The sequence below is a fragment of the Danio rerio genome, chromosome 5 (assembly GCF_052040795.2).
Source record: "Danio rerio strain M-AB ecotype USA chromosome 5, GRCz13ab, whole genome shotgun sequence".
NCBI classification, from domain to species: domain Eukaryota; kingdom Metazoa; phylum Chordata; class Actinopteri; order Cypriniformes; family Danionidae; genus Danio; species Danio rerio.
Genome location: NC_141025.1, coordinates 29,602,814 through 29,620,975, shown reverse-complemented (window position 1 = coordinate 29,620,975; position 18,162 = coordinate 29,602,814). Strand labels below are relative to the sequence as shown.

Sequence of the window (18,162 nt, the reverse complement as noted above, 5' to 3'; positions counted from 1 at the left end):
TTCAAGAAGTTTCTTCACACTTCGACTGTATTTTTGTTTCTGGGAAAAGGCTTTGTTTTTAACTCCTATTTGTGAAATGCTTAAACACGCAGTTTTTAACAGTATGTTGTGGTTGCTTGTTCTGTGTGTGTCATTTCTCCCAAGGGCTTGGAACACCGAAGGGAATACGCTTTTCTGATGTGACCGATACATCAGCTACTGTTCACTGGACTATGCCACATACCCGTGTAGACAACTACAGGGTCATCTATGTGCCCATTCAGGGTGGTAAGTAACATGTCATCTTTGTGGTTCAAAATGCAAAATGCCTTTAAAGTAGCTTGAAAAGTCCTTTGTCCTATTTTAATAGTCATAAATTCGAATGCTTCTATATAAACTTTTGCCTTTTCTGCTGTCAGACAATGTGGCCTATTAAGACAGATATGCAGTCATCTAGGTTTATAAACAAAACATTGGCTGACAAAATAACCGTATACACCAAACGAGTTGACGCCAATGGCTGTGGAAAAAAGACCTAATATTAAAGTGAATAGCAAAAAGCTTTTTGTCAATGAATAGCAAGATGCATTAGGATTTTCTAAGAAATAAATCATAAATTTGTCCCATGCACCACAAAATCTTTGTGTTAATGAAACACTATTAGTACAGTTGTTCAATACGTCTGACACTGAAATATATACTATTTTGATGAATCAAGATGAATGAAATGAATTGAAAAAAAAACACAATATTCTCCATAGAATTTTACAGACAGAAACTTTGGTTGTCAAATGAAAGTTTTACAGACAAATTTCAAGAGGAGCGCGTGATATGTTTGATCGTGGCTGATCACGACTGGCCTCTCATCCATAATCAGGAATAATCCAATCAGGGGTGTGTTTCTCAAACAATGACTCACAGCTGAACTATCATAGTACGATACATCGTTTGGGAAAAGAATGATGTAGTGACTAGTGTTTCCCAAAACCCGTAGTTTCTCTGTTGCAGATCCATCGCTTGAGCCATGTTAGTTATAATGTAAAATGCCCATTATGATGCTCTAAACAGGGTGGGTAACAACTTCTTTAGAGAAGAGCCCCAAAATTTCTTTGTGCAAATTATATTGTTTTACATGCATTTGCTTAAAAAAAAATAAAAAATCCAATATTATTTTTGGTAAAAACCAAAAATATGCACTCGCTTTCTATATTAATTGAAATATATGTAAAAGGCACATACAGTGCCTATGTTTCCTTTACAGATATTATTGAGAACATTACATATTCTAATCTCAAACATAAAATGAAAAGTTAACACATATTCTAATATCATATATAAATCTTATAAATAAATAAATAAATAAATAATGAGGCTGTTAAATTAAATTGAAATTAAATGTAATATTTATTATTCATTAGGAAATAAAAAAATACTTTACTACTTTAACCTTTAGCTACTTTAATAATAATATTAATGATGATGTTGATTAATTAGAATATTGTTGATTTATTTAAAAATTTTTGAAAAGTCTGCTTTTACAATTTGACACATCCAAACCACTGCAGAAATCTTCTAACTAACAGGCCTATGTCATATACAGTACAGATACTTATTAAATAACCTACTATAAATTAAAAGCATTAACATATGCTTTGTTTTTTTTCACAAGCTTTGGAGACTTAAAGTAAATTCTGCTATTTAATAAAAGGTCACTTATAGCTTTCGTCATGAGCTATGGCTGGGTTCAAAATGACATCACGTTTTCAAAGTGCACTGCCAAGGGTGCGCAATTGTAAACATGAAGATTACTAAAACTGAATTGTAAAAATACTTTGAAAGCAAATTACACCTAAGAGTAAAGACTTTAATGTTTTTTTAAGTTTAAATGTTAGTCTGTTCTAAATAAATAGGGAATAGAACACAGCCAGGATTTTTGCCTCTACAAGTTTGCGAATGCTTGTTGGAACGATGGATTTGGGAAACGCTAAATTAACAAACTATGTTTGTAACGAGAGAACATGCAACCTTAGTTGGCTAACGATGTTTCGTGTCTCGAGACCTACCTGATCTCAGACCCTCTTATATGCTTGTTGACCAGGCAGAGGCCTGGGCTCAATTATCTCTGAGCTCAGGGTTCTCTTCCCAGGACAGCATGCCAAACCTGCTAATAGCGTCAGGCAATTTCTAAGCGTGAACTCTTGAAACACATCATGTATTTTTATAGTACCTCAGGGAAGAAAGTGCATGAAATGTATTCAATTGTAGCAATTGCTTATCTTGGTTTCTTACTAATTATGCACTTTCCTAAAATAAAATTTTGGCTTGATTTTGTCCAGACTTTCCAGGCTTCCCTTTTCAAGTTTCTATTGTGTACCTCCAGAACACTTGAGACACACTACACATGTTGCATAGGACCATATTGTGTGTTTTTTGGCTTAATGCTAGTCTCTATTCACAATATAGATAAGTTCAAACTTGAATGAAAATTCATTCTCAGAAAGTGAGACTTGACTGTGTGGTTTTCTATGAATTTGGATGGCTGCCTCCTGGCACATCATTGATTTATTTGTACTTCCTCGGTTTATGATTTCTCATAAATTGTTTCTTATGTAATATATTGCATAAGTTGAGGCGGAAATTCTCCCAGACTGCTGTTTTGGCATCATAAATTGATCTATTCGAAAAGATGCCCCCCAAAGGTCTCATAGTGTCCTTTTGGCTTCTCTGTGATCTTTCCCGGTGTTTAGATTAGTTCCTTCTTCAGTAATGTGAAACTATCCGTCGATATCATCAATCAAACACTCTGTTTTATCCATCAGGACAGCATTCTTGTATTTCACCATTATCAATCAATTACAGAGAATGCTGCCCTCTAGTGTGTTAAGCGACGAGTAGCTGATTGCAGGTCTCTGTCTCCCCCTGCAGGCAGTCCTCTGACACTGAGAGTGGATGGAGGAGAGTCTCAAGCCATGCTCTCCAATCTGACCCCTGGTGTCACCTACCAGGTCACGGTCATCGCTGTTAAGGGCTTGGAGGAGAGTGAACCCGGATCTGAAAGGGTCACCACAGGTATAGTTCAACCTAATTTTATTATAATCTCATGAAATGTATGGTCAGGAAAGCTCTAACTAATATAATTATCACAGCAAGTGAATAATTATGACTATTGATTAAATAAGCAAAACTAATTAAGATAAAAATGATATATATAATTTTTCTCTTACAATATACATTTAGTCAGTCGAGTCCTATGTTTAGAGCTTTATACAATACAGATGGTTTGAGAAAATATTTAGAGTATTAAACAAGTACAAATCAATGTTAAAACTATATAAACACTTATTATTTTAAATGTAGGTTTAATTTTGTACTTTGGTTGTGTCCATTTTTATTATTTTTGTTTTAATAATATAGAAAAAAATCTTTTTAGCAGTTTGGTTTTTATTTAAAGTCTAAATGAAAAATTGTAGTGCACCATTTAAGATCATATTTAGGTTTAATTTTAAGATATATTTAGATTATAATTATTTAGATTAAGATTACAAAATTTATTTATTGATTTATTATTATTATTATTATTATTATTATTATACATTAGGGGTGTGACGAGATGAGACAAGAGAATTGGGTCAACAGAATTAGAGGAGACTAGATTTTTACACTATTTTTAAGAAATCTTCATCTGTGTGTGTGTGTGTGTGAGCGCATGCTTAGAGATGTGTCTTTTACTAACTCTGTAAGTGCACATAATAGTGTCCGTGTGTGTAGGTCTTATCCTGTCGCAAAATGCGGCTAAAAGACCTAAACGACGGTAATATTTTGATTTCGTTCTTTGCTCTACACTTCAATAATGCGACCTAAATAGGAATACTCCACATGTCTTAATTACATTTGTTTAAAACGATTACGACTTTAAGAATATCTGAAGTGCTATGCCATTGCATGAATATGTAGCATGGTTAATGAGTGTGGCTGCAGTTGTAGCCTCTGTTGGATGCGGTAGCTGCGGACCTCTAGTTTAAAAAAAAAATTTGACTACGTCACACTCGCCCAAGCAACCGAGTGACATGCGCAACTCTTGAGCCCAGCCTGGTGTGTGCAAAGCACTTGATTTGCAGTTCAAATCAAATCCTGCCTCCGACCTGCCTCCGACTTTCAGTGCTAAATTCACCCTTATGCTCCATCAAAACAACACAACACATGAGACAACTTTTCACCTCGATGAGAAATCTCGATTTAATCTTGTGAGATCTCGTCATACAAGATCTTGTCACATCCCTGTTATAGACACATACAAATTACTAAAAACAAATATAAATGCAACTGCAAAGTCAATTTAAAAAGCAGCTCGACAGAAGGCAGTAATATGGAGTCATAAGTTGTACACATTTTGCTTTCCAGTCTGGCAGAAGCCTAGTAATGGCCTCCAGGCTGTCTGAGTGGTTTTTGCTTCTCTCATGTGTGTGTGTGTTTGTGTATCTGTTGGCCCTCAGCTCTGGATAAACCTCGAGGCCTGACAGCAGTGAACATCAGCGACACTGAAGCCCTGCTGTTGTGGCAGCCGTCCATCGCCACTGTAGACGGATATGTGATCACATACAGCGCAGACAGTGGTAACTCAGACTGTCAGTCATTATTCTTGCGGAACAGAAGGAAGCAGTGAGTCTCAGTTGTGTGTTTTGTTGTTTGTCAGTGGCTCCGGTGATGGAAAGGGTGTCTGGGAACACGGTGGAGTTTGAGATGAGCTCCCTCACTCCTGCTACTTTATACACTGTTAAAGTCTATGCATTCCGAGACACAGCCAAGAGTGCGGCAACCAGCACTGACTTCACTACAGGTGAGCCGATGGACACACTAATACCACAACACATCTCTGCTACTATATTCTACCAGCTGACCACTTCTGATGAATGAAAATTATGAAATTATTTATTTTGCCCACTACCAGAGTTAAATTGTAGAACTACAGTTGAAGTCAGAATTGTTCTCCCCCCTGTTTATTTTTTCCCTAATTTCTGTTTAAAGGAGAGATTTTTTCAACACATTTCTAAACATGCTAACTCATCTCTAATAACTGATTTATTGTATTTTTGCCATGACAGTAAATAATATTTGACTAGATATTTTGAAGACACTTCTATACAGCTTAAAGTGACATTTAAATGCTTAACTAGGTTAATTAGGCAGGTTATTGTATAACAATGGTTTGTTCTGTAGACTATTGAAAAAATGTTATAGCTTATAGGGGCTAATAATTTTGACCTTAAAATGGTCTTTAAAAAATTAAAAAGTGCTTTTATTGCTGAAATAGAACAAATAAGACTTTCTCCAGAAGAAAAAAAAATATCAAACATACTGTGAAAATTTCCTTGCTTTGTTAAACATCATTTCATTCATTCATTCATTTACTTTTCGTCTTTGTCCTTTCATTAATCTGGGGTCACCACAGCGAAATAAACCGCCAACTATTTTTATGCAGCGGATGCCCTTCCAGCTGCAACCCATCTGTGGGAAACATCCACACACACACATACACACACTCATACACTACGGATATTTAGCCTACCCAATTCACCTGTACCGCATGTCTTTGGACTGTGGGAGAAACCGGAGCACCCAGAGGAAACCCATGCGAACGCAGGGAGAACATGCAAACTCCACACAAAAACGCCAACTGATCAAGCAAACTTCTTGCTGTGAGGTGACAGCACTGCCTACTGTGCACTAAACATCCTTTGGGAAATATTTAAAAAAAAAAAAAAACAATTCAAAGGGGGGCTAATAATTCTGACTTCAACTGGAAATTCATTAAAGATGTATTGTGTCATAATAATATTATTCACTTTAATTATGAATTAATAACAATTATGAAGATTTACCTCAGTGTCTTTTTTTGTATTTTATTTTATTTTATTTTACTTACTGGGTTAATATCTCAGATTTGGCTATCTTGTATATGCTAATTTGTGAACCTGGGCCTTGGTCTTAAATTGCATGCATATATTTTTGCCAATTGCCAAAAATAAAGTCAATGTGTCAAAATGATACGTTTACTTTTATGCCAAAAATCATTACAATATTAAGTTATGTTTCGAAGATTATGTTGTATAAAGACTTTATGTGTATGTCCTACTGTAAATTGTTAATAACTGTCCAATTTTTAATTAGTATTATGTATTGCTAAGAATAATTTAGACAACAAGAAGCAATTTTGTCAATATTTAGATTTGTTTTAAAATTGATATTGTTTTATCTCAGTCAATTATTGTTCTGTTGGAAAGCTTATGTATTGATATTTCATGTGATGTATAATATTTTGAAAAAAAAGGTTACATTTAGTTTTGTCCAGGGTCAAATTTAGCATTATTCAATTATATAATTTAAAACTATATAATAATATTTTATACTTTTTTCAGAATCATGATTGAGAATTTGAATAACTCTTATTGAATAAGTATTTAAAAATATTATGTTAATGAGAATATTTTACATGCAGTATTTCAACCTTTTGAAATGTTACATCAATAAGGTTGTGCAAAAATACTGTAAACCATATGTAGAAACATGATAGATGTACTTTACACATGGAAATCATGGTTTTGGAACATTGTAATGATGAAGAAGTTTTAAGAAATGCTAGTTCCTATGAAAATTATTATCATGGTTAAAAAAACATTCAATTGTAATTCATGTGTACTTTTTCGTAAAATCTGCTATTTTAATTTTTAAAAATTACTCTTAAGATGTAACAGGGTGTCCACGGGTTCTTAAAAAGTATTAAAACTTGATAAATCAATTTTGAGACATTTAAGGCCCTAAAAGTATTTAAAAGTCTTAAACGCTATTTTACAAGGTATTAAATTTTGTATTAGTATGCTAAAGTTTGCCTTTAGAAATATATTGGGATGCTGTGTTGAAATCAAACAAATCCTGCTAGATTTAACATCTTGACTTAGTTTACTGCAATAACCAGGGGAACATTGTTATTCCGGCTGTTGTAAAGGCACCACCTGCTCAATTAACATTTTTATTCAATATATAAATACAGTTTTAGTTTAGTATTCATTTCTTGCAACCAGTATTTAGTAAATATACTGCAAGTTAGAATGTCGGCAGTGTTATTGGTTAAAACATAAAGTGGTGATGAGGTCTTAAAATGTATACAAAGAGTCTTCAAAGAGGTCTAGAAAGGTATTGCATTTCAATCTCTGATTTCTGTACATACCCTGAGTAAACTTATTTCTTGCTAATAAAAAAAAATCTTTGTCATTTGTGCATTGTCAACTAAATGCTTATAATTTGTATATCATTACTCATCCTCAATACCACTTTGACAACTAATTCCCCCTTCCACAGATGTTGATGCCCCTCAGAATCTGGCCGCCAGTAACATTCAAACAGAGACCGCCATGTTGACGTGGAAGCCGCCAAGAGCAGACATCAGTGGGTACATCCTTAGCTTTGAGTCCGCTGATGGTGTAGTCAAGGTGAGAAGACAAGATCAAATTAATGGCCAAGCATAATTTACAGATGTTTATTTGACCCTATTATACTGGAGTTTGCTCATTTCTTTATTTTTCATTGCTCAGGAGGTGGTCCTCAGCCCCACAGCAACATTTTACAGCATGTCCCAGCTCACCGCCTCCACCGAGTACACAGTAAAACTGCAGGCCATCGCTGGACCAAAGAGAAGCAGAGTCATTTCTACAGTCTTCCTCACAAGTGAGAAAACAAAACAAAATGACAGTTTTATTACACGGTTACAAGCTCATTTAGTTCAGTTGTGGATGTGAAGATGCTAAATTAAATGAAGCGGCACTCGGACAAACACTTTTTCTTTGTTGATCATAGTTGGAGTGCTGTATAAGCATCCTAAAGACTGCTCGCAGGCTCTGCTGAATGGAGACACCACCTCAGGCTTGTACACCATTTACCTGCGTGGAGATGAGAGTCAACCCCTACAGGTCTATTGTGATATGACCACCGATGGAGGCGGTTGGATCGTGAGTCATACTTTTTTGAATTACTGCACACTCAGGATAGGAAAATGTCTTATCAACTGGAATGTTGCAACAGTGTTGAGTAACAATGTGTGTAACTATTGCTTTGTACTCTGTCACAGCTTCTTTGGTATGTATTGAATATTTATAAGATTTTAACTGAAAAAAGGGCAATTACAGTCAGGGGTGATTCTAAGATTATCTTAATAGCATTGCACAGCGGGATACAAAGACCCAGCAGGGTTTAATCTTAAAATTCCAATAGCCAGAATGCTTACACTATTAAACCCCCAGATTTTAGTGTTCACTACATTACTGCAGATTGTTTGTAAAAGTGATTGTGCCTTCAGCTTTAATCTTAAAACAACAATAAAGGGAAAAAAATAATGATTATTTTAAACTGTGCTGGTGTATCACGGCTGAATAACTATGAGCACGAACTTTAAGGAGCTTTTAACATACATTAAAAGTATTACACAAAAATCACTTTTATGTGAAGTTTATTTATAAACTAATTTCGAGAGAATCACATGCTTATGATTGCTTGTGGCTGGTTCCGCATTATTAAATTTTTTAACAACCTTCGTTTTGAAGAATCCCCCCTTCCACCGCTACTACTCTTCCTTTCCTAGATGGTTGCCACAGTGCCCCAGTGTTTACCACTGTGTCCTCACTAGGCCCGGATTGGCTAATCGGGAGGACTGGGAGAGTTCCCGGTGGGCCGGTCTGTTTTTTGGCTGCGAGGGCCGGTGTCCCTATAGCTGCTTGAACACTCAGCAGTCTTGAAATTTTTTTTTTATTTGTTTATTTATTTGACCATGGCATCTCTCTTTTAATTCATTATTTTGCCGCAGCTATAATTTTTTCATTTATTTTCTCACAGACCCGTGAGCAAAATGCAGCCTGCAGGTTAATGATAACGGAACTATCATTCGACCGCAAACAGCACTAACATGATAGTGCCATTGTGGTCCAGTGGTCAGCACGATGCGTTACGATGCCACCGACACAGATTTGAATCTCACCTTAGGGATTATTATTTATTTTATTTTTTAAATTTTTAGTGTTAAGACATATAATACTGTTTGGGATACTTATAGGTTTACCTATTTTATTTTTATTTTTTGTGACCACCGTTACAAAGGACTGGATATCTATAAAGAATTTTGCATAGAATATATATTGAGATAATGCAGGAAAGGACATTGTGATGTTTTAAAGAATAGTGTTGGAGCTTTAACTACCCTTAAATGTTTTGATATTTATGAAAAACATTTGAAGTTCTAAAGCAACTGTTTCCTTAAAAAAGACATGATAGTGTCATTGGGAACTGAATTGGAAATGACCTTATTTTAATATAGTCAGTCATGTACTGAGATGGGCCGGTCTAAAGCTTGAAACGCCTGGGCTAAAAAGGAGTCCCACTCTGGCCCTGTGCCACACAGCAAGAACGTTACTGGTTCTAGTCCTTACCAAGCCAGCCAACGTTTCTGTGCGGAATTTACATTTTCTCCCCGTGCTCACGTGGGTTTCCTCCGGGTTCCCCGGTTTTCTCCCACGGTCCAAAAACAAGTAACTTAAGTTAATTGACAATCCAAATCAGCACCATAGACATGCTCCAAGTTAGTAGTTATCTCTTAAGATCAATGACTATCTGTTCATAAGCTACTACAGCAGGGGAGTTCTCGAGATCTACATGAGCTCAAACTCCCCTCTCGGCTTGCAAGTAGGAGGGAGCCCCAGGCTTGAGAATCTTATGAGCTCAGGGATATCTCCCGGCGAGCTTGCAAAACAAGTTTTATAATCAATCATCTGCTAAATGTGAACTCATGAATAGGGCTTTAAACACAGTTGTGTGTCATCAATATGTGAATATAAGCAGCTTCTAGCGGTAAAATTTATTCATTTTATTTTTAATAATCACACTTCATAAAAATAGACTGCAGAAACACTTTGACATTCTCCCTTTGTACGTGTCATCAGAGTGGGGAAGCCCCGCCCATGGGTAATGATCTCTCCTTGATTAGCATAGGACATTAGTCTTGTTTTTGAATCTGCCACAAATGCATGTGTAGCTCCACCTCATCTCATTTCAATTTAAAGCTACAGTCACCAAAAAGGCGCAATTAAGATCAAAGCCTAAAAGAGGCTGTTTTAAAGAGTTATAAAACATTATTTGTGGGGCTTGAACTTCACACACACACACTCTCTCTCTCTCTCTCTCTTTCTAGGGATATCAGACTTATTTTAAATCTTATAAAAAGGGTCATAATAGGTCCCCTTTAATGTTTGAATCCCCCAAGTTGCACGTTTTTCTTGTTTTTAAGCATGATAGTACGAAATTTAGTATTTCCACACAAGAACATAAAAACTATTGATAAGCCGTTCAAAAAATCAGTTGTTATGTGTGAACATGGCATAAATAAAAGGTGTACATTTTTCACTTTATTGTAAATAATGCAATAATATAAGGCCAGAATTGTATATTCATTTAATGTATGTATGTATTTTTAAATGAAACGATTATTTATTCTTTGTCAACTATAACTGTAATTGCAATCAGAATATGAGATGTTCTTGCCTCAAAAAATTTACTTTAGAGGCCATAAAAGCCTCTTCTATCAATAAAATAAAAAGTCAATACTATATCGTTGTACCTCAGGTGTTTGTGAGGCGGCAGAGTGGCAAAGTGGAGTTTTTCAGAAACTGGAAGAACTACACGGCAGGCTTCGGTGACCTGAATGATGAATTCTGGCTTGGTATGTTTAAATTTCTGCACACATCAAATTGCTATTATTGCTCTAGGAAGCACAGAGGCCTAGAGGTATAGTTGATACGGTGTGATTTTCGCAAATGTTGGTCTATAAATCTCATTGTGTGTGTCTGCAGGTCTATCTAACCTCCATAAAATCACCTCCTTTGGGCAGTATGAGCTGCGTGTGGACCTCAGAGATAAGGGCGAGTCTGCATACGCGCAATATGACAAGTTTTCAATCTCTGAACCACGTGCTCGCTACAAAGTCCATGTTGGAGGATACAGTGGCACAGCAGGTGAAGTCTTCACTTTACCTCTGTTTATAATAATTTTAAAGGGACAGTTCACCCAAATATTCTAATTCGGTTATCATTTACTCACCATCCACTCGTGACAAACCTGTTTGCCTTTCTTTCATCTATTGCACACAAAAAAACATATTTTGAAGAATATTGGAAACCAGTTGCCACTGGGTTCTACAGTATTTTTTTCCTGCCATGGAAGTCAATGATTACAGGTTTTCAGCTTTCTTCAAAATATTATCTTTTATGGTTAGTATGACTTGTAAAGGTTTGGAAGTACTTGAAATAAAGTAAATTTTCATGTTTGGGTGAACTATGCCTCTAAATAAAAAATTTTCTACACAATTTATATGCATATATTAAAATAGTTTTAATATGTATTTGATATGTACAGTAAGTGGCAAAACAAATTTTGTTTTTTTCATTGGTTTAAAGAACTAATTATGGCTTTGTCCTTAAATTTTTTTTTTTTTTCGTAAGGATAGGAAAATTCTTTCTCTGCAAACTTGCATATTACATCTTATTATAAACTTAAAGGATACAATTAACTGCTGAGCCCTAACACTTTATTTTACACGTTACATCTACTCGACATGTTACTATTCATGAGATGAATAGTAAATTATGCTTAGCTACACATAATAACCGTAAACCACTAATAATCCTAACCTATAAATGTTCTTATTTTTTAGTACCCAGTGTTTGAATGTGTGATTATTTAAAATGATGTGCAACTACAAATTAATTTATTAAGTATTTTTAGACATAACCCTCTTGTTTAGCCCTGAATGCAAACATGTAAATTGCACTAAGGCAGGTTTTACTTTATTGTCTAGATCTAATAATAAAATGTTTTTATTATTATTATTTCAGTTTGTTTGTTGAAAACATTTATTTACTTGTTTAATTATTTTACCACGAATGTCCCATTGAGATATCTTCTACCAGGGTGTCCTGGCCAAGACAGGCAGCATAGGACAAAGTTACAAAAAAATAAATAGACATAAACACATAGACACACACAAAAAAAATTGTATAAACCATAATCAATTGTTAAAACGTGCACTGTTCTAAACTGAGTCTTTAAAATATTTATAAAAATTGCAATAGATTGTGCGGATTTCATAAGTAGTATATGTTGAAGCTCATACATTTGGAGCATACTTGGAGAATGCAGATCAACCTAACTTTGTGTGGAAAAAAGACATCTTAAGTAAGAGTATATCTGCCGATCTGGTATTGTAAGTATTTGAACAGTACTCTAACCAGTAACCATATATATATATATATATATATATATATATATATATATATATATATATATATATATATATATATATATATATATATACTTTGGTAATTTACCAACTAAAGCTTTACAACTGAAAACTAAAATATGTTGTTTTCACCTCAAATGTAATGAGGTCCATTCTGTCATTTCATATAAATTACAGTGATGCCTGTGTGTGTGTGTGTGTGTGTGTGTGTGTGTGTGTGTGTGTGTGTGTGTGTGTGTGTGCGTGTGTGTGTGTGTGTGTGTGCACTTGAACCAGTGACAAATCTTAACTATCACTATGATAAACAATATCCAATTAAAAAAAAAAAAACATTCAGTAGTGTGTGCATAAAAAGTAGATCACTGTAATCTAATAGTAATACTGATAGAAATGTACTCTCAACAAGACGTTTTCAAGCTGCGAAGAAAAATAATTTCAAACAGCAGCTTCCATTATATAATACCAAAACAGATACATGTAAACCAATAAAATTATTAGGACATCACTACTGGCTGATGTAGTGCAAATGATTAGAGAAATGATCTTCTATAGAGTTCATTTCTCCAGTGAACTAAGCTTTATAGACGCTAAAACTATTTTGAGGGTCCCTTTTTAGGTGGAGGAACTTTTGCACAGTTCCTAGCACTATTAACAGAAGTATTTGCTTAATCATTCCTTATGACTTGAGTTTGAGTTCTTATTACTAAGTTTAGTAATGACTTATGATAGAGTTCGGTAACTTTGGAATTACATGTCAACTGTTCAACTAAAAGTAAGTCTCCAATACATTAGCAATCAATGGTAGCTGACTTATTTCATGATTCTTTTTGTTTCTTTTTTAAAGGTGATTCAATGACATATCATCACGGCCGTCCATTCTCAACTTACGATAATGACAATGATATAGCGGTCACCAACTGTGCTCTGTCATATAAGGGAGCTTTCTGGTATAAAAACTGTCATCGAGTAAATATAATGGGCAGATATGGAGACAACAGCCACAGCAAGGTACGCATTTCATACATGCTTTCTACAGACAGATTCCCTTTAAAAGACTATTGATGAGGTTATGAAATGTATACATAATGTAAATGATTTCATCCCCAGGGTGTAAACTGGTTCCACTGGAAGGGTCACGAGCACTCTGTTGAGTTTGCAGAGATGAAGATCAGACCTGCCAACTTCAGGAACTTTGAGGGAAGAAAAAAGCGATCATAAACCACTATACTTCAGCTGGATTCAACCAACCCATTTGGCCCCAGTTCCTCCTGCATCATCTCATCCCCTTCATCTACCAAAGCCACTGCCAGGAGCCCGGCCTGCTCTCTACACTCGCCTGTTCATGGAGAACAAATTCAACAACAAAAGTTTTCACCCCACCTCCCATTCAAAGCTAAAGTCCTAACACGGTCGTGTATGTGTATACACTTCTGTCCACATCAATCTGACAGTAAACCAATAGACTCATAGTGAAGTGGTAAACATTACACACTGTGCCTGTTCATCATAAGCACACCAAAGACAGACCCTCCGATAACATAAAACACAATGCAGACAGAGAGGAGATTTTGAGTTTGGCTTGGTGCTTTCAAGTTTTAAAAAATACTGATATTATTCTTTGTATCGCATACAGTTACTGTGGAGAGAGTTGAATGTTTGTGTGTGGTGTTTTTTTTTTTTTGCATTAGAGCCTTATCCTGAATACGTTATTTTCTCAGTTAGGTTGAGAAGTTTAAAAGCACATGATTAAAAAAATCTAGTGGGGAGGCTCTCGGATATTTTATTTGTTTTTACCTCTTTCTTGGCTGTCTGTGATAAATCGAAGTACCCATCCTCTCTGTCTTCTCTCTCCGACAAAATCTTGCATTCTGCTGATCAGTTTCCAGAACCGGAACCTTTACAGTACTGCGAAGTGTTCATTTATATGCACCTTTTGTCGTGTTTCCTGTACCCTATACCTCTATTGGCATTCAGTCACAGAGCATAAGAACATTTGTTGCTTGTTATTAAAAGAAAGATTTAAAAGAAACAAAAGTTAAGGCAGGACCTATGTTCAGTTTTTTGGTTTTAAGCGATGCTGTGTTCGCCAGTTATGAGCTTGTGTAATGTTCAAGATTCAGAAAGAAAAAGTAACAGCCGGGTTTTTGGAATTGTTGTAAACATAGCCTTATATGAAAGTTCTGTTTGCAAGAAAAAAAAAAGAATTAATATACAGAATAAGTCTTCGTGTTTGACCCTACCCTGCTATTGACTAAACCACTGACCCTATACAAACCTGTGTAAATTATGTCTCGTTTTGGTATTTGAATATTTTTGTTTGTTCGATTGTTTGTTTGTTTATTAAATGGGTGTACAACAGGTGTTTCTTTGTAACCCCTCTTACAATAAAACAGATTTTGTTTAATAATTATTGTTTACATTTTTTGTGACAGCAGAATAATGTCACTAGTTCGAGCCTCATTTGGCATTTCTGTGTGGAATTTGCATGTTCTCCCCGTGTTCCCATAGGTGCTCCGGCTTCCCCCACTGTCCTAAGGCATGTGCTATACGAGAATTGGGTAAGCTAAATTGTCCGTGGTGTATAAGTGTGAATGAGAGTGAATGGGTGTTTCCCAGTGATGGGTTGCAGCTGGAAGGTCATCCACTGCATAAAACTTATGCTGGAGAAGTTGGTGATTCATTCCGCTGTGTGGGTCACCCTGATTAATAAAGGGATTAAGCTGAAAATAAAATAAATAAATGAATATAGTCTATATCTTTAAACTACACTGTAAAATCCTGGTTGCCTGAAATATTTCTGGATCAAATTAACCTTGTGAGTCCATAAACTGACTTAAAACAGCTTGCATGACTTCTAAAATTAAGTTAGAACATGATTAACTTTGTTATGTTCAACTGTTACCATGAACTAAAACCTATGCTGTCATGACTAATTTATCACACAAGTTATTTTTTACAGTGTATTAGTTATTTAAAAACTGGTTTTAGCTCACTATACTAGCTGCTATCCTCTATGGATTAGTCATGCTAAACATTATAGATCTAAATATTAACACTTTGCCTCACCCAGTAGTTCATGAAAAGACAAATCTTTGATACAATGTATCATATAATCTGTTACATTTTAACAAAAGCTGTTATATAGCTATTGCTGTTTTTAAGCTGTGGCAAATTTTATGTCATTCAAGTATAAGTGTGACCATGCAATCTGGTTGTCAAACTAAATAATATTATATAACAATTAAACACTAATTCATTCGCAGTAACCTGGTTGCCAGATAGAGGCGAAAAATAATAACTACTTTTTGTCGGATGACATCGTAAATATTTAAAATTGTCAATTTAAGACTGCGCTCTTCATTCTCCTTTTTGAATCTGCTTCCTCATGTACTACATTAACATTCGTGCTCGACGTCACGTCTGTTATGTTTATTGTTCATATTTGTAAAATACTTTGGATACAAACATCAAATAGTTTGTAAATGTAAATATTAGATGTAACTAACGGTAATGAAGTAAAACGAAAACTGCAATACATAATTAGAAATACTTACTGTGGTTTAATGGTGTTCAAACTAAAACAATGTATATTAAGACATTGATGATATACAGTATGACATGTCATTATTATCAGCAATGAGGGGTTGGCGGCGGCAGCGCACTCCATTGGCTTGCAGTTCATTCAAACGGATCTAGATCCTGAATGTAAGACAGTTTATCAAAATGACGGTCCCTGGCATGTTTGTTTAGTTTATTGCGGTACCACGCGCTCCCGATTTCCTTGTATTTCTCCAGCTTGACCATATATCACTCTTGCGTTATGTCTCTCAAGTTGTCTCGGGAAGCGATACCTCAAAAATGGCGCAGTTGTGACGTCACACACAACAAACGCACGTGACTGACAAAGACCGATTAGCCTCTAAACCTCAGCAGAGATGTTTTCCTCGTAACATCATGCGTTGCCAGATTGTGCGAGAAGAAATGCGTTTAAACAAGTAAATACATTTTTACCTGAGTTTCTAATAATGGTGCTGGTTTTGTGAACATTTTTATTATTATTAATAATAATAAAATGATTTGCTTAATCTTGCTACTGCTATTAAAGAAATGTATCTCCTCATTAAATCACACTTTCGCTTCTGTACACGGTATATCCCAATGAAATCTGGCAACTCTACATAAAACACTCCCCCGAGATACTGTAAATATTTCAAATAATTAATCTAGCTCAGCTTAGCTAGTTCATGTTGTAATGAAGTCCACAGATAAAAAATACAAAATGAAACTACTTTAAAAGTGGGATAGCAGTTGATTTACTAATTATTCGTTCACTTTTACAAAGGTTACGAGTCAAAACAAGTGTCAGGGGGGCTGGGCGTTGGGCGTTTCTGCCGAGCATACGACCGAGGTTGGTTTAGCGTGACACGGAACTCTTCTAACTTCCCTCAAGCTTGTATCTCGCCATGCGAAAACGATCGCGATTCAAACTTTTCACGTACCTTGCTTTAGCTGGGTTAATAACACTTGTTTTCTTCGCTTTTAACAGTTTAGTATTTGATCCGTCTGTTCCGGGAAATAGTCCTATCTCTAAAGAGCTATATAAAGTGATCTCACCTTCAACATACAGGTTTATACTGAACCAGCCAGAAGTGTGTGAGAAGAAAACTCCTTTCTTAATTCTGATGATCCCAGTTACCCTCAAAGACGCAGAGGCGAGGACTGCTATCAGGAGAACATGGGGTCAAGATGGCTTAGTTCCTGGTGTGAGTATTTTGCATTTGTTTGTCGTTGGTCAGCCTGCACGAAGTGACCCAGTATTGCAGGAACACCTTCAGAAGGAGAGCAAGGAACATGGAGATATTATTCAGATGGATTTTGTGGACAGCTACCAAAATCTGACAATCAAAACAATGATGATTATGAATTGGGTAGCAACTTATTGCCAGAGTGCTTGGTATGCCATGAAGATTGATGCTGATATCTTTCTTAATGTCCATTACTTGGTGGACTACCTGCATGGCCAGGGTGAATCAAGGAAAGACTACATCACTGGATCGGTCATTTCTGATGCAATTCCTCACAGGGACAGCATCAACAAATGGTACATCTCTGAGGACCTTTACCCAAAATCCTGGTATCCACCATACGTTTCTGGAGCTGCCTATGTTTTTTCCACTGACCTGGCTGGAAAAATATCATGGGCCTCAAGATTTGTGCAACCAATTCCACTTGAAGATGTCTATGTGGGGTTGTGTCTGGACGTGCTGGGTGTAAAACCAGTTTATGCAACACAGTTTTTAGGACTTCGAAATCTTTTTGAGGTGCGCAGACTTAAATATGAAAGATGCACTTTTGCCACACGCATTATAGTCAATGGTTTTAAGCCAAAGTATCTTATTCGAATCTGGCATGACTTTCAGAAGTCTCATTTTGCATGTTGAAAACAAATTAATTATATAATTACCAGTGCACTATAATTAAATAGAAAAAAATTAATTATAATAATTACCAGTGTTGGGAAAGGGCGAAGCAGTGGCGCAGTAGGTAGTGCTGTCGCCTCACAGCAAGAAGGTCGCTGGTTTGAACCGCGGCTTTGCATGCTCTCCCTGCGTTCGAGTGGGTTTCCTCCGGGTGCTCCGGTTTCCCCCACAGTCCAAAGACATGCTGCAGGTGAATTAGGTAGGCTAAATTGTCTGTAGTGTATGAGGGTGACTGGCCCAGACGACAGGCCGGCCGGAATGTGTAAAAAAAGTCGTTATCATATGGACAAGTCTAAATAGAGACTTGTTCCAAAGAGTCGACCCCGCAATCATACGGGACTAAGGCCAAAGAAGAAGAAGAATTACCAG

At 35.9% G+C, this 18,162-nt stretch overlaps 2 protein-coding genes across 8 annotated transcripts in view; both read left to right on the top strand.

The window, feature by feature from the left end:
• The window catches only part of tncb (tenascin Cb), a 130,689-nt gene extending 115,969 nt beyond the window's left edge, over positions 1–14,720 (top strand). For 5 of the 7 annotated variants that reach the window (XM_087251197.1, XM_087251194.1, XM_087251196.1 and 2 more), the window contains 11 exons: positions 145–267; positions 2,905–3,048; positions 4,473–4,592; positions 4,673–4,816; positions 7,336–7,466; positions 7,569–7,701; positions 7,831–7,982; positions 10,642–10,738; positions 10,869–11,030; positions 13,158–13,321; positions 13,421–14,720. In XM_087251197.1, the coding sequence (XP_087107323.1) occupies positions 145–267; positions 2,905–3,048; positions 4,473–4,592; positions 4,673–4,816; positions 7,336–7,466; positions 7,569–7,701; positions 7,831–7,982; positions 10,642–10,738; positions 10,869–11,030; positions 13,158–13,321; positions 13,421–13,531 (1,481 nt within the window). In that variant the 3' untranslated portion in view covers positions 13,532–14,720. 7 annotated transcript variants of the gene reach the window in all.
• A 2,011-nt stretch (positions 14,721–16,731) lies between these two features.
• b3galt8 (beta-1,3-galactosyltransferase 8) lies at positions 16,732–17,899 on the top strand. The gene has a single exon (XM_087253544.1). It carries the CDS (start codon positions 16,777–16,779, stop codon positions 17,752–17,754), a length of 978 nt encoding a protein of 325 aa, XP_087109670.1. The 5' UTR covers positions 16,732–16,776; the 3' UTR covers positions 17,755–17,899.
• Positions 17,900–18,162: the final 263 nt, after the last annotated feature.